The 20,414-nt window shown below is 46.9% G+C and overlaps 1 protein-coding gene across 9 annotated transcripts in view; it reads right to left on the reverse strand.

Moving 5' to 3' along the window:
* LTBP3 (latent transforming growth factor beta binding protein 3) overlaps nucleotides 1-20,414 on the reverse strand; it is a 1,616,087-nt gene that overhangs the window by 904,581 nt on the left and 691,092 nt on the right. For 8 of the 9 annotated variants that reach the window (XM_077457876.1, XM_077457857.1, XM_077457811.1 and 5 more), the window contains 3 exons: nucleotides 11,013-11,132; nucleotides 4,112-4,240; nucleotides 3,669-3,836 (listed from right to left, as the gene is read on the reverse strand). In XM_077457876.1, coding sequence (XP_077314002.1) covers nucleotides 3,669-3,836; nucleotides 4,112-4,240; nucleotides 11,013-11,132 — 417 coding nt within the window. The remainder of the gene's footprint in view (nucleotides 1-3,668; nucleotides 3,837-4,111; nucleotides 4,241-11,012; nucleotides 11,133-20,414) is intronic. The other variant, XM_077457830.1, reaches the window with a different exon arrangement.

The raw sequence follows: 20,414 nt of genomic DNA on the forward strand, positions 1-20,414 counted from the left end.
TTGGCAGGTTGTTTGGCAGCAGTAGGTAGTGGCATGCGAGAACCAGTGGATAAACTGTGATAGTTGTCCTCATATATTAGAGAAGTAGGGTAACCCTTATAAAGAAATTTCTGTGAGACTAGTTGGTCATGAATATCATAATCTTTTTCCTATATGTATTGGTTGTCCTTCTGTAATAATGTCATTGTGTGCCGGTCCTGTGTGGCCAATCAGAGCAAGCGCACACGCTGGGATTTGTTGTCCCATCCCACAGCAGACACACTTAATATAAATAGTACCCTTCTGACACTGTCACTCCAGGTGTCTAGAAAGAGCTGATGCTCCGAGTGCATAGCCTATCTATCCACTTCCTGTTATTGCACTGTTCCTCCGGATGGATCTTCGTTGCCCAAGACATAATTTCCATGCATTCCACGCTGTCCCGGATACCTTTCTGGTGGTCACAGGACAGGCTGAGGATTCTTCACATGCACAACCATGCATTGAGCTGATTTTGGACACTGGGAGCCCCCTGGACTACTGGGAACAAATGAGCCTGTTATTTACTTCTCTCCTGTGAGTGATTTTAACCACTTGCAGACCGGACCATTTTGCTGGTCAAAGACCAGACCACTTTTTGCGATTCGGCACTGCGTCGCTTTAACTGACAATTGCGCGGTCGTGCGACGTGGCTCCCAAACAAAATTGACGTCCTTTTTTTCCCACAAATAGAGCTTTCTTTTGGTGGTATTTGATCACCCCTGCGGTTTTTATTTTTTGCGCTATAACCAAAAATAGAGCGACAATTTTGAAAAAAACACATTATTTTTTACTTTTTGTTATAATAAATATCCCCCAAAAATATATAAAAAAAAATGTTTTCCCTCAGTTTAGGCTGATACGTATTCTTCTACATATTTTTGGTAAAAAAAATCGCAATAAGCGATTATTGATTGGTTTGCGCAAAAGTTATAGCGTTTATAAAATAGGGATAGTTTTATAGCATTTTTATTAATAATTTTTTATTATTTTTTTTTACTAGTAATGGCGGCGATCAGCGATTTTTATTGTGACTGCGACATTGTGGGGGACCCATCGGACATTTTTGACACATTTTTGGGACCATTGTCATTTATACAGTAATCACTGCTATATAAATGCAGTGATTCCTGTGTAAATGACACTGGCAGTGAAAGGGTTAACCAGTGGGTGGCAGTGTAGGGGTTAAGTGTTCCTAGGGGTGTGTTACTAACTGTGGGGGGGTTGGGCTTTCATTTAGTGAACACTGATCTCTGCTCCAATCACATGGAGCAGAGATCAGCGTCACTAGTTGCTAGGCAGAATGGGGAAATGTTGTTTACACAGCATTTCCTCCATTCGGCCGCTCCGTGAGACGATCGCGGGGATGCCCGCGGCGATCGAGTCTGCGGGTCCCGCGACCGGACTCACGGGGGTCCCAACCAGCGCTCCCGATGGCAGGGCGGCATTGAATATTGGACGTACCTGTACGCCAATATGCCTGCCCGTGCCATTCTGTCGACGTACATCGTCGTGCGCTGATCGGGAAGTGGTTAAGTACCTTGCCATTAAATATTGATCCTAATACTGCACTTTATTGTTTTTCTCTCTCATTGTCTCTATCATTTAAAATGCACCTATGATAAAAATTATAGATCCTTAATTTCTTTGTAAGTGGGCAAATTTACAAAATCTGCAGGGGGATTAAATAATTATTTTCCCCAATTGTATGAATAATTTTAACCACTTAAGGACCGGGTCCCTTTTTTTAGATGTGTTGTTTACAAGCTAAAAACATTTATTTTTGGTGAAATTTAAAAAATTATACAGGTTGCATGTATAGCATGAAAGAGAAGGTCTAGGGCTCAAATTATTGCTCTCGCTCTACTAATCGCGTTGATACCTCGCATGTGTGGTTTGAACACCGTTTTCATATGCGGGCGCTACTCATGTTTGCGTTTGCTTCTGCACGCGAGTGCCTTTTATTTTTTATTTTTACACTGTTTAAAAAAAAAAATTGTGTCACTTTTATTCTTATTACAAGGAATGTAAACATCCCTTGTAATAGAAAAAAACATGACAGACCTCTTAATAAGAGATAAAATAAAAAATGTTGTCATTTAATAAAATGAAAAACAATATGGCCCTTTAAGAGCTATGGGCAGAAGTGAATTTTTGACATTGCTTCCGCCCTGCAGTGTCATAGAGACGAGTAAGGGCCATCTTCCCCTTACTCGTCTCCATGCACAGCCCTGAGAAGAACCGGATCGCCTCCGCCAACGGCTCCGGTAAGCGGCGGAAAGCACCGGATCATGACGGGAGGGGGGCCCCTCTCTCACCACCGATAGAAGTGATCTCATGGTGAATCTTCCACAGAGACCACTTTTATCTTGAACTGGACCGCCGGCCAGCCACAAGGATACCAGGGTTATGGCAGCTAGCTGCTGCCATAACAACGATATCCATCCTCAAAGTAAGGACGTACATAGGCGTGCGGCAGTCCAGAAGTGGTTAAGTATCACAAAATTCTAAGTTGCTTCTTTCTTTATATATCTGATGACACCTCGGGTTGCTGTCAGTCAGCTTTTGTGTGCAGCAGGTCTTTTTTTTTGTTTTCTTTGGTGATTGACAGTTGATTTACAAATGTGGGGGGATTTTTTCAATAAAGAACTTGATAAACATTTGGGTGTCTATCTCTAGATGACATGTTTTTTTTTTTGTGTGAATGAGTAGGAATACTATGTGCCCCATACTCATTCACGTAGGGTGGGCGGTATCTGAGAGATCCCTTATTATCAAAGTGGGCTTTGAGATTCTGATGCTCATTAGGAGTCTTCTGGCATTTATGATGTGTTTATGTTGAGCTTTTGTTGTTTTTACGAAACACCGAAAAAAAACTTCAAGAATGCTTGATACATGCCCATGGAAGTGTTGCTCTTCCAGTGTAAAGTGCTTAAAGAAGAAGTGATCTTGAGAAAATGGTCTACTTTGAGGCATGTTTAGGTTGTGATGTGATGGCAGACATTTTTGCAAGATTAATATATTTTAATTTCTTTGACGCTTGGCTTGGTCTAGCTTATCTTTGCTGAATCAAAAAGCTTTGTCACTGGCAATAATGCTCAATGCCTCTCCTTCTGCTTGGCGCTATCAGTAATGCTGTCTGACTTGATGCTTTTGCCCCATAAAGAAACAAATGGTGTTACCACACACAGCTGCTCTGTACAAAAAGAAAGTGGCTGGAGCTGCTCTGTCTTAGTTGTCTATTATTTCCCAGTGAATTCTAGGATACATGGACCTCCACTGCCTCTCCCCCAGAGCCCAGCTAACACTTTATAAATGCTTCACCAATATGCCATAATAGCTATAGGTGCAGTTATAAAGCATTAACATTGAATGGATCAATGGAGCCAGCTGACAATCATCGATGCCCCCTAAAAGCGACATGCTGCTCAATTTTTAACACAACACAATGTTACCACTCCTGTGTGAACAGCACTGTGTGGTGCCATTGTAATATTCAAGGCAGATGTTGAAGAGCAATTATGAGGCTTTAAAAAATTCAGAATAAATGCTGCATAAATACAGGGTATTGACACTTGTGTGAATGAGCCCATAGATATACAGATACAGTACACAATGAGAAAAAATACAATAAAATAATTAAGATGTACCTGAGCTGTGCACAGGGCAAGGATAGATCTCACAGTGGTCACCCCATCCGGCCCCCAAAGAACAACAGCATTGCTCTTTTGTTACATTTACAGCAAGAACACTGTCACAGAACAGGGTGTCATCCAGACTCAGAAAGCAGTCTCGAAGATCGAGTCCACGGGAAACTTCTTTACAGGAGGCAAACAAACAGGATATATGAGAAACAAGTTGGCTTACACAGTCAGTGAAGTTTTGTCTATCTATCTATTTATTTATCTATATTTAAATAGCATTTCTACATTTTGTTGTAATCAAACAGATACGTAGCCATGTGCTAGGAGTATGTATGTGTGGTTGTGTTGAGAAAAGTTGTATTGCTGTTGTAGAGAGTATCCTGATAAATGTTGTTGTATGTATACAATGAGAATACAGTATCTTATCTATCATTAAATAGGATACACACCCTCACATTTCTTGTGGTCCTCAGTAGGTGCATAGCCAGGGTCGCAGATACACATATATGATCCATCTAGATTCTCACACTTGCCATGAGGTGAGCAGATTTCTGAGAAAAGGGAACATTCATCTATTTCTGGAGATGTAAAAATCAAGAAAGTATGAATGAAAATCACTTAACAGAAATTAATACTTTCATGAAAACTTGACTAAGAAAATACCATTGAGATACCCAAACCATTTTCTAATGTAACATTTCTGTTTTTTTGCAACCAGATAAGATTTCCTAAACCTGCCCTAAAAAATTGTTATTTTGCAACCATGCCGTCAACACAGGTTTCCCAGAATTCCCACTTCCCTGTTTAAGCAGTTGGATATTTTTCTTTCATAAGCTTGAAAAGAAAGTCCACGTAGCAACAGCCAAAGGCTGTGGGCGAAGGGACGGCATGATAGTTGCTTTGTAGGCACTGTCGCCGTCTTTAGGCAGCTTCAGTGGGGCCGCTTTAAGGATCCCGGGTGGGCGGGGTTAGGGGCGGAGCCGGACAGTTACCCGGGCAGCTGAGCGGAAGCCTGGGCAGTCGAGAGCGGAGGAGGAAGAGATTAGAAGGAACCCTCGCACTCTGACTGTCTCATGGCGTCTGCAGACTTAATGGCCCAGCTTAGGGCGGCATTAGATAGAGAGGGCGCCGCATGGCTACAGGCCCAAGTAGCGGCCATTGCGGCGAAGTGGGAGGCGGCGCTGAGAGGGCGGAGACACCTCGGGCGCGGCGTTCTAGGCCGCCCGAGCGTTATAGCCCGGAAGCAGGCCACAGGGGGCCCCCACAGATGACACAAATCACCCCACAGAGCGAGGACGGCACAGAGCGGCGTCCGCACCAGACGATGGCGACCCCAGCCTCCACCCCATCAGGGGAAGGGAGCACCAGGTACACTGCCAGGAGTGGGGCCAGACGGAGGGGACAAGAGAGCGTGGCTGGGAGGTCAGGAGCATCCCAGGAGTTGGCGCCCCCAGCACGGCGTCAGTGCCTGGGACAGGCCGGGGCGGCTGAGGGAGCAGTGGAGGACAGTCAGCGGGGGTCAGCAGTCCAGCGGGGGGGCCCGGCCCAGTGTAGTGGCCCCCAGTCCCAGGGGCAATGGCGGTAGTCACGTGGGCGGCCAGGGCCCTGGAGGAGGTGCTGAGGTGGCACATGAGGCAAGGAGTCGGCAGGCCGGGAGGCGCAGGAACCCTTCTCCCAGACGTGAAGGCGGGGCTGGCGGTAGGGGGGGGGCGGGACTCCAGAGCTATGCATCACAGACCCCTGGACGGTGGAGCGGGCCCGTCCGGGTGTACTTCTTCTGGAACACAGCCGGCTGTGGAGAGCGACCGATCGGAGGGCGAGCTGTCAGAGTCGGATGGCGGAGAGGATCGTGGCGTGGAGTTAGCGGTGGGTCCAAGTACGGCAGCAGTGAGGCCCGGTCCTGGGCAGCCCGGTGAGTGTAACTCTTCTGTTTCTATTTCTACATTGTTGCATGATTTGTTGGGGCATAATAGCTTGCAGGGAGTGCCGGTGGCGGGCGGGGGAGTGGGTTCGCGGGGCTGGCGGGCCAAACCCCGCCTACAGGGGCCGCAGCGGGAGGGAGGTAGGAGGGCCTCGGGGGGTTGTTGTCGGGCCTGAAGGAACTGGTTCAAAGGTTTGAGGCGGGTGCAGCGAGCGGGCTGGCCCAGGCGTGGGCGCCAGCGACTGCAGCATGTCACGTATCGGGGACGTCGGGTGGGGTGTCTGCGCCCGCGGTGGTTCCAGTGGCCCCAGCGGCTGGGGGGGAGACGCCGACTAGCTCGGCTGCCCCCACGGCGGATGGGACTGCTGCAAAGTCGGAGGAGAAGAGTTCGGACCAGGTTAGGCTGGCGGACGCTGCGAGAAGTGAGGTCTACGTTTGCTTCGAGGGACCGTTGGGGGCTCACTTGAAGCCGGACGTGAAAGAGAAGATTTGGAAGGGTGAGTACATCGAGATCTTCACCCTGCTGCCGCTGGAAAAATCCAACCTGGATAGGTTGAAGCCTGAGGAGCGGAAGAAGGAAGATGAGGAGAAGTGGAGGTATAGGTTAATCCCCCGTCCCTTCTCTAATTGGCTACAGGCGTTTTCCATTTTGGCAAGCGTAGTGGGTGAGAAGGCGCCGGAGCATTGCTCTGCGTTGTTCGTGTATCTTGAGGCCATCAGTGAGGCGCATCGGACGTACGGCGGTATGGCGTGGCTCCGGTATGACGAACAGTTTCGGCAACGGATGGCGGCCCGATCTTCACTTCGCTGGGATCATAAGGACATTAGCTTGTGGATGAAGCTGATGACGGCGGCGAGGGCTCCCAACCATTTTTTTTAGCCGGGGGTCGGAGGTTCAGCTACCCCAGGACAGCCGACCGAAAGGGCTGGGGCTATTGCTGGCAGTTCAACGATGGCACCTGTAGATTTGGGTCTACATGTCGTTTCAAGCACTTGTGCTCCGGCTACGGTGGGTCCCACCCCCTTGCCAAGTGTTTTAAAAAGGGAAAAGGGCGCCCTGGAGATTCTGTCCAAAAAAGGGACGACTCCGGTGCGAGTGGAAAGGATGCGGCCTTTCCTCAGTAGGTATCCCGACAGGGTGGGGGCGCAGGTGCTGGAGGCTGGTTTTACTTCCGGTTTTCAGATTCCTTGTTGGCTGTCTGCGGCCCCCCCTTGGCTAAAAATTTGAAGTCGGCACTGCAGCATCCGGAGGTGGTGACGGAGAAGTTGAGCAAGGAGGTCGCGTTGGGCCGCATGGCCGGCCCGTTCCGGGAAGCACCCCTCCCCCACTTAGTGGTGTCTCCGCTGGGGGTGGTCCCCAAAAAGGAGCCCAACAAGTTCCGGTTAATCCATCACCTGTCCTTTCCAAAAGGGGGCTCGGTGCCGGAGGATTGTGCAGTAATGTACACTTCCTTTGATGCGGCGGTGTCGTGGGTAAGGCGTTATGGACGGGGGGCCTTAATGGCGAAGTCGGATATCGAATCGGCATTCCGGCTTTTACCTGTGCACCCGGATAGTTTTTGGTTCCTGGGGTTCTGTTGGGATGGAGGGTTTTACGTAGATCGTTGCCAGCCCATGGGTTGTTCTATTTCATGTGCCCTATTTGAACAGTTCAGTTCCTTTTTGGAATGGGTCGTGCGGGACGTGCTGGGCATCAACTCGGTCATCCATTACCTGGATGATTTTTTATGCGTTGGCTCGAACGTTTGCGCAGTCCTTTTAGGAACGTTACAACACTTGGCGGACCGTTGGCGCCGGGAAAGACGGAAGGGCCCACGGCCTGCATTAAGTTTTTGGGGATCGTGATCGATTCGGACAAGATGGAATGCAGGCTGGCCTTGGACAAACTGGAGTCGTTGCAAGAGGAAATCCGGGCGACCATCGGGGTTCGCAAACTGCAATTGCGGCAGTTGCAATCTTTGTTGGGCAAGCTCAATTTCGCGTGTCGGATTATTCCGATGGGGCGAGTTTTCTGCCGCAGGTTGGCCTCGGCTACAGCGGGGGCCCGGGTCCCTACTCATTTCGTGACCCTGAAACGAGATCACAGGGAGGACCTGAGGGTGTGACAGGAATTTCTGGCTTAGTTTAACGGACGGGCCCTATGGATGTCGGGTCCCATTAGTAATTGGGATCTGGAATTGTTTACAGATGCCGCAGGGTCATCGGGCTTCGGTGCTTACTTCAAGGGACAGTGGTGCGCAGCACCGTGGCCTACGGAGTGGGCCGAGGCCGGGCTCCTGAAGAACCTGGTGCTGTTGGAATTGTTTCCTATTGTGGTGGCCTTGGAAATTTGGGGGGAGTCCTTTCGGAACATGAAGGTGCGCTTCAATTGCGACAACTTAGGGGTGGTGCACGTGGTTAATCGGCTGACAGCGGCCTCTGGGCCGGTGGTCAGGCTTGTACGCCATCTGGCGTTGCGTTGTTTGCCGGTGAATGCTTTTGTCTATGCTGTATACCTGCCAGGGGTTGAGAACACGTTGGCTGACGCTCTGTCTCGTTTTCAGTGGGACAGGTTTCGGGGACTGGCACCAGAGGCAGAGCGTCACGGGTGCAGCTGCCCGGCTTGGATGTGGCGCATAGCGGTGGAGTCGCAGCAAGGTTGATTGAATTGTCCATGTGTAAGTCTACATGGAAGGCATATTCGAAGGTTTGGCAGGAGTGGTCTGAATGCCTAGCAGCGATCGGCATGGCTCAAGCTGTGTTTTACTTCATTTGCAAGGATATGGAATGGGGGGGGGGGTTTCAGCAGCCTCCATAGACAGGAAGCTGGCGGGGTTGGCCTTCTTGTTTAAATGGGAAGGGTGTCAGGATTTTACAAAAGAGTTCTGGTTGTGGCAAGCGTTAAAGGGCTACCGGACAGTGACCAGTAGAGTCTTGGGTATGTCTAATGACCCATGTTTCAGTATTAATGGAAAGTTTACATGTTAATAAAAGTTATTTATTGAAAGTTTATATTTGTTATATTTATATATATATTTTGGTTAATAAATCAAGGCCTTCGGCCATTTACTCCAAACATAGTCTGGTCTGGTTAATGGGGTGAGGTGGTTTGGAGGAAGGTAGGGGGTTGGTGGTATTATTGGAAATGTGGTGGAAGTGTCAGACAATACAAATGTCAAGAGTTTTAGGTAAAATGTCAGGTATCTCCATGCTCTCCTTAGCTTTACAGCTGTAAGCCTTTCATCTTCAATGACAAACTTGCTAAGAATTTTTCACATCTGCAATAATGTTAGGGATATTGCTTTACGACATAATTACAGAAGTATGCCACACCAATTAGCATTTACAGTGCCTTGCAAAAGTATTCACCCCCTGGGCATTTTTCATGTTTTGTTGGAATTAACATGGATTGTTTGAGTATTTGATCGTTTAATTTACAGAACATGCCCACAACTTTGAAGATTTTTTTTTCATTGTAAAGGAATCAACAAATAGGACAAAATAACAGAAAAAGTCAATCTGCATGACTATCCCCCCCCCCCCCCCCCCAAGTTAATACTTTTAAAGCCACCTTTTGCAGCTATCAACGTTCCAAGTGGCTTTGGATAAGTCTCTATGAGCTTGCCACATCTTACTACTGGGATTTTTGCCCATTCCTCCTTGCAAAACTGCTCCAGCTCCTTCAAGTTGGATGGTTTGCGCTTGTGAACAGCAATCTTTAAGTCTGATCTCAGATTTTCTATTGGATTGAGGTCCATGTTTCACCTTAAACCACTTAAGTGTTGCTTTAGCAGTGTGTTTGAGGTCATTGTCCTGCTGGAAGGTGAACCCCCGCCCTACCCTAAAATCACACACAGAGTGGTACAGGCTTTGCTCAAGAATATCCCTGTATTTAGCACCATCCATCTTTCCCTTAACTCTGATTAGATTCCCAGTCCCAACTGCTGAAAAACTGTGTTCCTTGGATGATGTGATGTGTTTGGTATGCGCCAGACATAGCGTTATCTTTGATGGACAAAAAGTAAAATTTTAGTCTCATCAGACCAAAGCACCTTCCTCCATATATTTTGAGAGTCTCCCACATGCCTTTTCTCAAACTCAGAATGTGCCATCTTGTTTTTTGCTGAGAGTAATGGCTTTCTTCTGGCCACTCTGCCATAAAGCCCAACTCTATGGAGCGTATGGCTTATTGTCGTCCTATGTACAGATACTCCAGTCTCTGCTGTGGAACTCTGCAGCTCCTCCAGGGTTACCTTAGGTCTTTGTGCTGCCTCTCTGATTAATGCCCTCCTCGCCCGGTCTGTGAGTTTTGGCGTGCAGCCTTCTCTTGACAGGTTTGCTGTTGTACCATGTTCTTTCAATTTGGTTATGATAGATTTGATGGTGCTCCTAGGGATCATCAAAGATTTGGACATTTTTTTTATAACCTAACCCTGACTTGCACTTCTCAAAAACATTGTCCCTTACTTGTTTGGAGAGTTCCTTGGTCTTCATGGCAGTGTTTGGTTAGTGGTGCTACTTGCTGAGGTGTTGCAGCCTCTGAGGCCTTTCAAAAAGGTGTATATATGTAATGACAGATCATGTGACACTTATGCCCTGTACACACGATCCGGAAAAGGTCTGATCGGATCATATTGTTGGAAAATCCGATCGTGTGTGGGCTCTATCTGACTTTTTCCGTTGAAAATTCTGACGGAAAAAATTTGAGAGCAGGATCTAACATTTTCCGACAAAAAAAAGATCTGATTTTTTCCGATCATTTGTAGAGAATTCCGATGGACAAAGTGCCACGCATGCTCAGATCAAATTATGAGACCAAAGCTATTGGCTACTAGCCTCTATGTAGTCTGCATGCAACGAACATCCCCACTTTCCGAACGATCGGATTTTACGACAACTTTGTCCAACCGTGTGTATGCAACACCAGTTTCGGACAAAATCCGTCTGAAAAAAATCAGACGGATTTTGTGGTCGGAAGGTCTGACCGTGTGTACAAGGCACTTGATTGCACACAGGTGGACATCATTTCACTAATTATGTGACTTCTGAAGGTAATTGTTTGCACCAGAGATTTTTATTGGCTTCATAACAAAGGGGGTGAATACATATCAATTATCGTATTTTTATTTCTGAAAAATTGTTTTATGTATACATTTTTCTAATTTTACTTCACCAACTTAGACTATTGTGTTCTGATCCATCACATATAATTCAGATTAAAAAAACATTGAACTAAAGGCTGTAAACAAAATAGGTAAAAAGCCAAGGTGGTGAATGCCTTTTTTAAGGCACTGTACACTCAGGAAACACAGTCCAATAGCCTATCAGTATCCAGTGTACAGATGCAAGTACTGTAAATGTCTGCAGTGATTTTTTCAAAATTATTTGCAAGGGCTATAGTTGACCTAGACATCTTTGTTCTTTCCGTTTATGGATGATCAATAAATTACCTTGACATGTTTGTTGATTGTGCAGTCTATAACCTGGAGGGCACACACATCGGAAGGAGCCAGGGGTATTTATACATTGACCCCCTATACACGGCTGTAAGGTTGCACACTCATTTATGTCTGAAAAATATACATAAGTCAAAATGATGCAATCATTTAATAACAATTCGATTTTTTGTTTAGGAGAAGTCACATGTTTATTATTATTATTATTATTATTAATATTAATGAGCTCATCTATAAACCAATATAACTTAAAATGGGCAAATTCTATTTAGTAGATATAAAATTATACTAGCAATTGCTGTAATAAATATATTTATTACAGGATTCATTACACACTAGTGATTAACTATTGGTAGGTAAGCACATGATACCAAATAGATGTGCAACATACTGTATGTACAGTAGAAAAAGTAAGGGAGAAAAGTAATGTTTTGCTTACTCTGGTTGGCAGGGAAAGAGTGCTACCACATAAAGATCCTTAGATAGATGAATAAACTACATAATCTACAGGATTATTCAGCAGGGTGTTCACTGGTTTATATATAATTTTACTATAGTATCATTTTACATTCTACTTCTACTATAATTGTACACACATGCAACAGATACATGTGTCAAAGAATAACTTGAAAATGTACAATATATATAAACCCTAACAAAGAAAACATACTGGACTTTAAAAGGTACCAAATCACACCATTATATAAAGCAACATATTTGTATTCACATGTTAAATGCCATTCCACATACAGTACATATGAGCTTCATATACATAATTTCACCCCAGATGTCCCAATACTAATATTTGAATATATTTGGTTATTTCACCATGTATCATTCCGGGACCAAAAGACCTATCTCCTGAACTGCAATAACTTGATTATTACAGAACATTTTCCTGTTTATAGTTTGTATATACAGTAAATGTAAATACTGTGATATTGCTGTTCAGGAGGTAGGTCTTTGGGGCCTTATACAATACTGTTTGCTATTTTTTTTTTTTTTTATGATACCAATATGTTGTGAGTGGCATAGCAGATTATTGTCCCAAATTATTCCTGAAGAAGCAGGCATTGACCTGAGAAACATGTTGAATCTTTCATATCTCAATACTTCTTTGAACCAAACAATGGAAGAATTGTGAAATAACCAAATATAGTCAAATATGAATATTGGGGTATCTGGGGGGAATTGATGTGCATTTAGCGTGACTAAAAATATGCAATTTTATTTAGTGTTTTAATGATTTGGTACCTTTAAAGTCCTGTAGCTTTTCTTTGTTAAGTTCCTTTTATATACAGTATATTCCTCAATTTACCCTTTTCTCACATTTAGGATTGTCTCTTCAAAATGTACACTTCCTCTGAGGAATCATTACATTATCACTATGCACTTTAGTTTTCAACTAGCTCTTAGAACCCAGACTGATTCAAATTCTTAGAACACTGCATCTTTTGCACCTTCTACACAATCTTTTAGTTTAGCCTCCTAATTAGGATAGGCATAAATGATAAAGACCACAGATTCAAATGAAACATGATATTACTGCCAAAGTCACTCCTATAAATTTAAAGGAATATTACACTTTTATTGTTTCACTTTAAGCATTATTAAAATCACTGCTCCCGAAAAAAATGGCAGTTTTTAAAACTTTTTTTTGCATTGATACATGTCCTCTGGGGCACCGGACTGTACCCTTTCCAATGCACCAGGTATTGTATGTGCCCACAGAATCTACGTCAACAATAGACTGTACTTCATACTCCTCATGGTTCTCATCCTGTACAGGGTGAGGACGAGGCACCGAGGTGGTAAAGCGGTCACAGATCAAATGTTTTAATAAGGAGACATGAAATACATTTGAGATACGCATATTAGAAGGAAGGTCTAATGCGTAAGCCACTGAGTTAATCCTTTGAAGAATACGGAAAGGCCCAAAAAACTTCAGAGAAGGAACAAGTCGGAGGTTGCGAGATGACAGCCAGACCCTGTCCCCAGCCTGGTAGGAAGGTGTAGTCAGGCGTCTGCGGTCAGTATGGAATCTGTACCTATCATTAGCACGTCGTAAAGCCTCCTGGACTTGTGCCCAAGTGGAATGAAGACCACGGAGATGCTCCTCTAACGCAGGAATACTCTGTAGAACAAATGAGTCAGGCAACATGGCAGGTTGGAAACCATAGTTCGCCATAAATGGGGACAATCGGGAAGCAGAATTCAAGGCACTATTGTGAGCAAACTCCACCCAAGCATATAGCAATGTAGAAACTGCTCCAAAGACTGATTGGCTCGTTCTGCAAACAAATTAGACTGCGGGTGATACGCAGAGGAGAAAGCAAGCTGAATTCCCAACTGGGCACAAAAGGCTCGCCAGAACTGGGACACAAACTGACTACCCCTGTCCGAGATTATCATTTTGGGTAGCCCATGTAAGCAAAATATCTCCCAAGCAAAAATGAAAGCCAGATTCTTAGAAGTGGGCAACTTCTTAAGTTGAATACAATGAGACATTTTCGAGAACCGGTCAATCGGCATAAATATAACTGTGTTTCTCTGGGAGTTGGGTAAATACACAATGAAATCCATAGACATGTGGGTCCAGGGCCTCTCTCCATTGGGTATGGGTTGTAGGAGGCCCAATGAAAGGTGTCGCGGAGCCTTACTCTAAGAACACACGGAACAGGCAGCTACGAAGGAGGTTACATCAGCATGTAGACTAGAATGGTAAGTCTGGAGCACGGCAGTACGGAGACTCTCTGGGACAAAGCAGCTGTCACAAAGTTTCTCAGGAGGAGCATGGACCTGAGCAGCAGGAAATTTTGTCACCCAAAGGAGAATTTAGACTGGTGCGAACCGTAGCCAGAATATGATCAAGAGGAATCGGAACCAACTCTATTTTGGAAGTGGAGGAAAATTGCTGTGACAAAGCATCAGCCCTTACATTTTTAGTACCGGGTAAGAATGAGACAATGTAATTGAAACTAGACAAGAAAAGAGCCCATTGTGCCCTTCTGGGAGAGAGGTGTTTAGCCTCAGACAATAATTTGACATTCTTATGGTCAGTAAGAATGAGAACTGGCAGAGTGGTACCTTCGTGGAGATGTCTCCATTCTTTCAGGGCTAAAATGATCACTAATGCCTTGTACACAGGACCGGACTTTCCAGCAGACTAGGGTCCGATGGACTTCGGCCAGAATTTCGGCAGAGTTCCGGTGGACTCCCTGAACGAATGGACTTGCCCACATATGACCGGACTTTCTGGCAGACTAGGTCACCTTGACACATTTCTAGCCCCGTCGCCTGGTATGGATTTTAAGGGGAAGCCCCTACGTGGAAAAAAACGGCATTGGGGTCCCCCCAAGATCAATACCAGACCCTTATCCAAGCACGCAGCTTGGTAGGTCAGGAAAGGGGGTGGGGACGATCGAGCACCCCCCCTCCTGAACCATGCCCTCAACATGAAGGGGTGGATGCTTTGGGGAAGGGGGGGTGTCCTGCGGGCTCCCCACCCCAAAGCACCTTGCCTCATGTTGATGAGGATAAGGGCCTCTTTCCGACAACCCTGGCCATTGGTTGTTGTGGTCTGCGGGCGGGGGGCTTATCGGAATCTGGGAGCCCCCTTTAATAAGGGGGCCCCCAGATCCCAGCCCCCCACCCTATGTGAATAAGTATGGAGTACATCATACCCCTACCCATTCACCTGAGGGAAAAAGTGTCAATAAAAAAACACACTACACAGGTTTTTAAAGTAGTTTATTAGGCAGCTCCAGGGGTCTTCTTCTGACTTTGGGGGTCTTCTCGTCGGGCTCCTCCTGCTATCTTCTGCTCTTTTGCTGCTCTATTACTAGCGGAGGAGCCCGGCTTTCTCCTTCGTCATCGTTGCCTTCCTGAGGTCTTCTTCCAACTTCCCCGCGCTTTCCGGTTCTTCTTGCTGGGCTCCTCTGCTATCTTCTGCTCTTTTGCCGCTCTTTTGCTAGTGGAGAAGAGAAGAAGAAGAAGAAAGAACAAGAAACCCCATACTTATTCACATAGGGAGAGGGTCTGGTATCGATTTTGGGGGGGATTTTGTCTGTATTTCCTTTGAAGCTATTGCAATTACAGTCGGTGTATTGTGCCATGTGCACAGTGTACACCTGAAGCTACCCCAATTGCTGGTGTTCTTCTGGTCCTATACCACAGGCAGCTATAGCAGTTACAGTCGGTGAATTGTGCCACCTGCACAGTGTATGCCTAAAGCTACCCCAATTGCTGGTGTTCTGCTGATTCTATCCACAGGCAGCTGTAGCAATTACAGTCGGTGTACTGTGTTATCTGCACAGTTTGCACCTAAAGCTACCCCAATTGCTGGTGTTCTGCTGATCCTATACCGCAGGCAGCTCCAGTAATTACAGTTGGGGCATTGTGTCATCTGCGCAGTGTGCACCCAAAGCTACCCTAATTGCTGGTGTTCTGCTGATCCTATTATGCAGGCAGCTCCAGTAATTATAGTTGGTGTATTGTTTTATCTGCACAGTGTGCACCTAAAGCTACCCCAATTGCTGGTGTTCTGCTGATCCTATACTGCAGGCAGGCAGCTGCAGTAATTACAGTTAGTGTAGTGTGCCACCTGCACAGTGTACAGATAAAGCTACCCCAATTGCTGGTGTTCTGCTGATCCTATACCGCAGGCATCTCCAGTAATTACAGTTGGTGTACTGTGTCATCTGCACAGTGTATGCCTATAGCTACCCCAATTGCTGGTGTTCTGCTGATTCTATCCGCCGGCAGCTGAAGCAATTACAGTTGGTGTATTGTGTCATCTGCACAGTGTGCACCTAAAGCTACCCCAATTGCTGGTGTTCTGCTGATCCTATACCGCAGGCCAGGCAGGCAGCTCCAGTAATTACAGTTGGTGTATTGAGTCATCTGTACAGTGTGCATCTAAAGCTACCCCAATTGCTGGTGTTCTGCTGATCCTATACTGTAGGCAGGCAGCTGCAGTAATTACAGTCAGTGTATTGTGCCACCTGCACAGTGTACAGATAAAGCTACCCCAATTGCTGGTGTTCTGCTGATCCTATACCGCAGGCATCTCCAGTAATTTCAGTTGGTGTACTGTGTCATCTGCACAGTGTATGCCTATAGCTATCCCAATTGCTGGTGTTCTGCTGATTCTATCTGCCGGCAGCTGAAGCAATTACAGTTGGTGTACTATGTCATCTGCACAGTGTGCACCTAAAGCTACCCCAATTGCTGGTGTTCTGCTGATCCTATACAGCAGGCAGCTCCAGTAATTACATTTGGTGTATTGTGTCATCTGCACAGTGTGCACCTAAAGCTACCCCAATTGCTGGTGTTCTGCTGATCCTATACCCCAGGCCAGGCAGGCAGCTCTAGTAATTACAGTTGGTGTATTGTGTCATCTGAACAGTGTGCATCTAAAGCTACCCCAATTGCTGGTGTTCTGCTGATTCTATCCGCAAGCAGCTGTAGCAATTACAGTCGGTGTACTGTGTCATCTGCACAGTTTGCACCTAAATCTACCCCAATTGCTGGTGTTCTGCTGATCCTATACTGCAGCAAGGCAGCTGCAGTAATTACAGTCAGTGTATTGTCCCACCTGCACAGTGTACAGCTAAAGCTACCCCAATTGCTGGTGTTCTGCTGATCCTATACCGCAGGCAGCTCCAGTAATTACAGTTGGTGTATTGTGTCATCTGCACAGTGTGCACCTAAAGCTACTCCAATTGCTGGTGTTCTGCTGATCCTATACCGCAGGCAGATCCAGTAATTAAAGTTGGTGTATTGTGTCATCTGCACAGTGTGCACCTAAAGCTACCCCAATTGCTGTTGCTCTGCTGATCCTATACCGCAGGCAGATCCAGTAATTAAAGTTGGTGTATTGTGTCATCTGCACAGTGTGCACCTAAAGCTACCCCAATTGCTGTTGCTCTGCTGATCCTATACCGCAGGCAGGCAGCTCCAATAATTACAGTTGGTGTATTGAGTCATCTGCACAGTGTGCACCTAAAGCTACCCCAATTTCTGGTGTTTTTCAGATCCTATACCACAGGCAGGCAGCTGTAGTAATTACAGTCGGTGTACTGTGTCATCTGCACAGTGTGCACCTAAAGCTACCCCAATTTCTGGTGTTCTTCAGATCATATACCAAAGGCCCGGCAGCTGCAGTAATTACAGTCGGTGTACTGTGTCATCTGCACAGTGTGCACCTAAAGTTACCCCAATTGCTTGTGTTCTGCTGATCCTATACCACAGACAGCTGCAGTAATTACAGTCGGTGTACTGTGTCATGTGCTCAGTGTGCACCTAAAGCTATCCCAATTGCTGGTGTTCTCATAGTAATAATACTACAGGCAGGCAGTTGATTCTGCTAGCTGCAGTATAATCAGTATATACATCCCAGCTTTGTGCAGCTACATCTCGCTGCAGGCCATTAGTTTGTCTGGAAAGCCAACAAGGAGAGGCAGAGAGTCACAAGCCAATAAAAGAGGGCAAGCAGGTTCTGTATCTAGAGGCAACAGTGCTGGTCGTGGATGCAGTGCATCGTCATCAGCACGTGGCCATGGAACACGCTTGTCCTTATTTTCGGCAGTTGGACGTGTTGAACCGTAACATGCTGAAGACTTGGTAGAGTGGATGACCAAGCCCTCATCATCAAGCCCTCATCATCCTCTCTCACCCAGGCTCAGGGTACTGGCAAAGCAGCTGCCAACGCGGCCTCTTCCCTTGTCTCAATGGCATCAGTCACTCCTTCCCTATCCCCACCATGTCCTCCTGAGGAGTCCCCCGAACTGTTTGAGCACAGTGTTGGGTACATGCTCAAGGAGGAATCCCAGCGTTTTGAAGGATCTAATGATAAAACCCAGCTAGAAGAAGGCAGTAACGTGAGCCCTGAGAGAGGGGATGCCCAAGAAGGACAGCAATCTGGCAGTCTGGCACAAGCTGCAGCATACTGCCAGGTTTGCTCCAGTGATGAAGAGGGAGGGAATGATGAGGTCACTGACTCCACTTGAGTGCCTGATAGGAGAGAGGAGGAGGAGGAGGCACATCTCCAATGAGGCAGGATGCCCTCCAGGGGCAGCTTAAGGGCAGCACACTGACTGAATCACACCGTAGCGCTCCGCCTATTCAGGGCGCTGTCTCTGCACGCTATTGTTGTTACGTGTGGGCTTTTTTGAGATGAGTGCATCAGATTGCACTGCTGCTATTTGCAACATATGTCTCAAGCGTATCTCGCGTGGCCAAAACATCAGCCACTTGGGCACCACATGCTTGACCGGACATATGTTGACCTGACATGCCGTTCGTTGGCAAGCGTACCTAAAAGGCCCACACCAAAGAACAAAGCGGACCTCTCCTTGCTCCTTATCAGCTGGGATCTCCAACCCCACTATACCTTTAGTCCTCTCTGAAACCTGCACTAGGAGGAATGAAGGTGTAGAATTAGGTGTGTCACAGCCAATTACTTGCGGGCAATCTGCTAGTGGTACACCAACGTCAGATTGTACCAGGCAAATTTCCCTGTCCCAGCTGCTGGACCATCGAAAGAAGTTCACTCCCAGCCATCCACATGCCCAGCGGTTGAAAGCTAGCTTGGCTAAATTGCTAGCATGCCAACTGCTGCCTTTTCACTTGGTAGACTCAGCCCCCTTCCGTGAGTTTGTGCAATGTGAGGTTCCTCAGTGGCAGGTTCCCAAACACCACTTTTTCTCATGGAAGGCAATTTTGGCACTCTACCAGCATGTGGAAGGCAATGTCCATGCCTCACTGGACAGGGCGGTCAGCGGTAAGGTGCATATTACCGCTGACTCATGGTCCAGCAGGCATGGAAAGAGACGTTACCTATCTTTCACAGCGCATTGTGTGACTCTTCTGGCAGCTGGGAAGGATGCAGGACAAGGTGCAGTAGTGTTGGATTTTGTTCCGCCACCACACCTCCAAAATGCTACTACTGGTGATTGTGACACCTCTCTCCTCCACCCCCTCCTCTTCCTCCATGGCCTCTTCCTGTGCTTTTTCCTCGGAACCAGTGGTGCTCTGTAGGCATTCAAGGGGCTACGCAAATACGCAGGCAAAAAGATGCCATGCCGTGCTTGCCCTGTGTGCTTGGGGGACAGGAGCCACACTGGGGCAGATATTTTGTCAGCTCTTCAGGGGAGGGGCAGGCTGATAGTGTGTTGATGCCATGCCAGCTTAAGCCAGGAATGGTGGTTTGCGACAATGGCACCAACCTCCTCTCCACCCTCTGACAGGGACAACTGACTCATGTGCCCATGTGGCTCACGCCCTTAACTTGGTGGCGCAGTGGTTCTTGGGCAGGTACCCAGGCTTACAGGATGTCCTGAGGCCGGCCAGGAAAGCCTGTTTGCATTTCCACTGGTCATATAATACCAGTGCTCGGCTGGCTGACCTCCAAAAGGAATTGAACCTGCCCAAGAAACGCCTAATCTGTGACATGCCCACCAGGTGTAACTCAACGTTGGCCATGCTGCAGAGGCTGCACATGCAACAGAGGGCCATCAATGAGTACCTGGGCAACTACGGCACCAGGACAGGGTCAGGGGAGCTTGTTTTTTTCCCCACGCCAGTGAACCATAATCAGGTATGCATGCACTGTCCTGTCACCGTTTGAGGAGGCCACGAGGATGGTGAGCAGTGGCAGTGCATGCATCAGTGACACTGTACCTCTTGTACACCTGTTGGAGCACACGCTGCGTGGAATAATGGACAGGGCACTTGAGACAGAACAGAGGCAGGAAGAGGAGGATTTCCTTGCCTCTCAAGGCCCCCTTTATCCAGACAGTGTTCCTGCTGACCCGCCGATCACACAGGTAGAGGAGGAGGAGGATTGTGTCAGCATGGAGGTGGAGCCTGGCACTCAGCATCAGCAGCAGTCTTTTAGGGATCATTTACAGTCCCAAGAAACCCATGGACTTGTATGTGGCTGGGATGAGGTGGCTGCGGATCATGTTGTCCTTAGTGACCCAGAGGACCGAATGCCTCAGCTAACCTATGCTGCATGGTCTCCCTGATCCTGCAAAGCCTGCGGAAGGATCCTTGTATTCAGCGGATCAAGGAGAGGGATCATTATTGTCTAGCAACTCTCCTTGATCCATGTTACAAGGGTAAGGTTGCGGACCTTCTCTTGCTGTCGCAGAGCGAGAGGAGGATAAAACATCTTCTGGAGGCCTTGCAGAAAGGTCTGTGCTCCCAGAGACTGGGAGGTTACAAATTCCTGGTCCTGGACAACGTGTTGCTGAGGCTTCAGTCAGTCACAGAAGGAGCGGTGGAGAAGGTGGCCGTCTGACCGATACGTTCAGACGATTTTTTAGTCCGCAGCCCCAAGGTATGATCAGTTCCAGCAACCATCGCCAGTGTCTGATTTACATGGTGCAGGAA

The sequence above is a fragment of the Lithobates pipiens genome, unplaced genomic scaffold, assembly GCF_037356315.1.
Source record: "Lithobates pipiens isolate NorthernLeopardFrog02 unplaced genomic scaffold, aLitPip1_a1.2 Scaffold_10, whole genome shotgun sequence".
NCBI classification, from domain to species: Eukaryota; Metazoa; Chordata; class Amphibia; order Anura; family Ranidae; genus Lithobates; species Lithobates pipiens.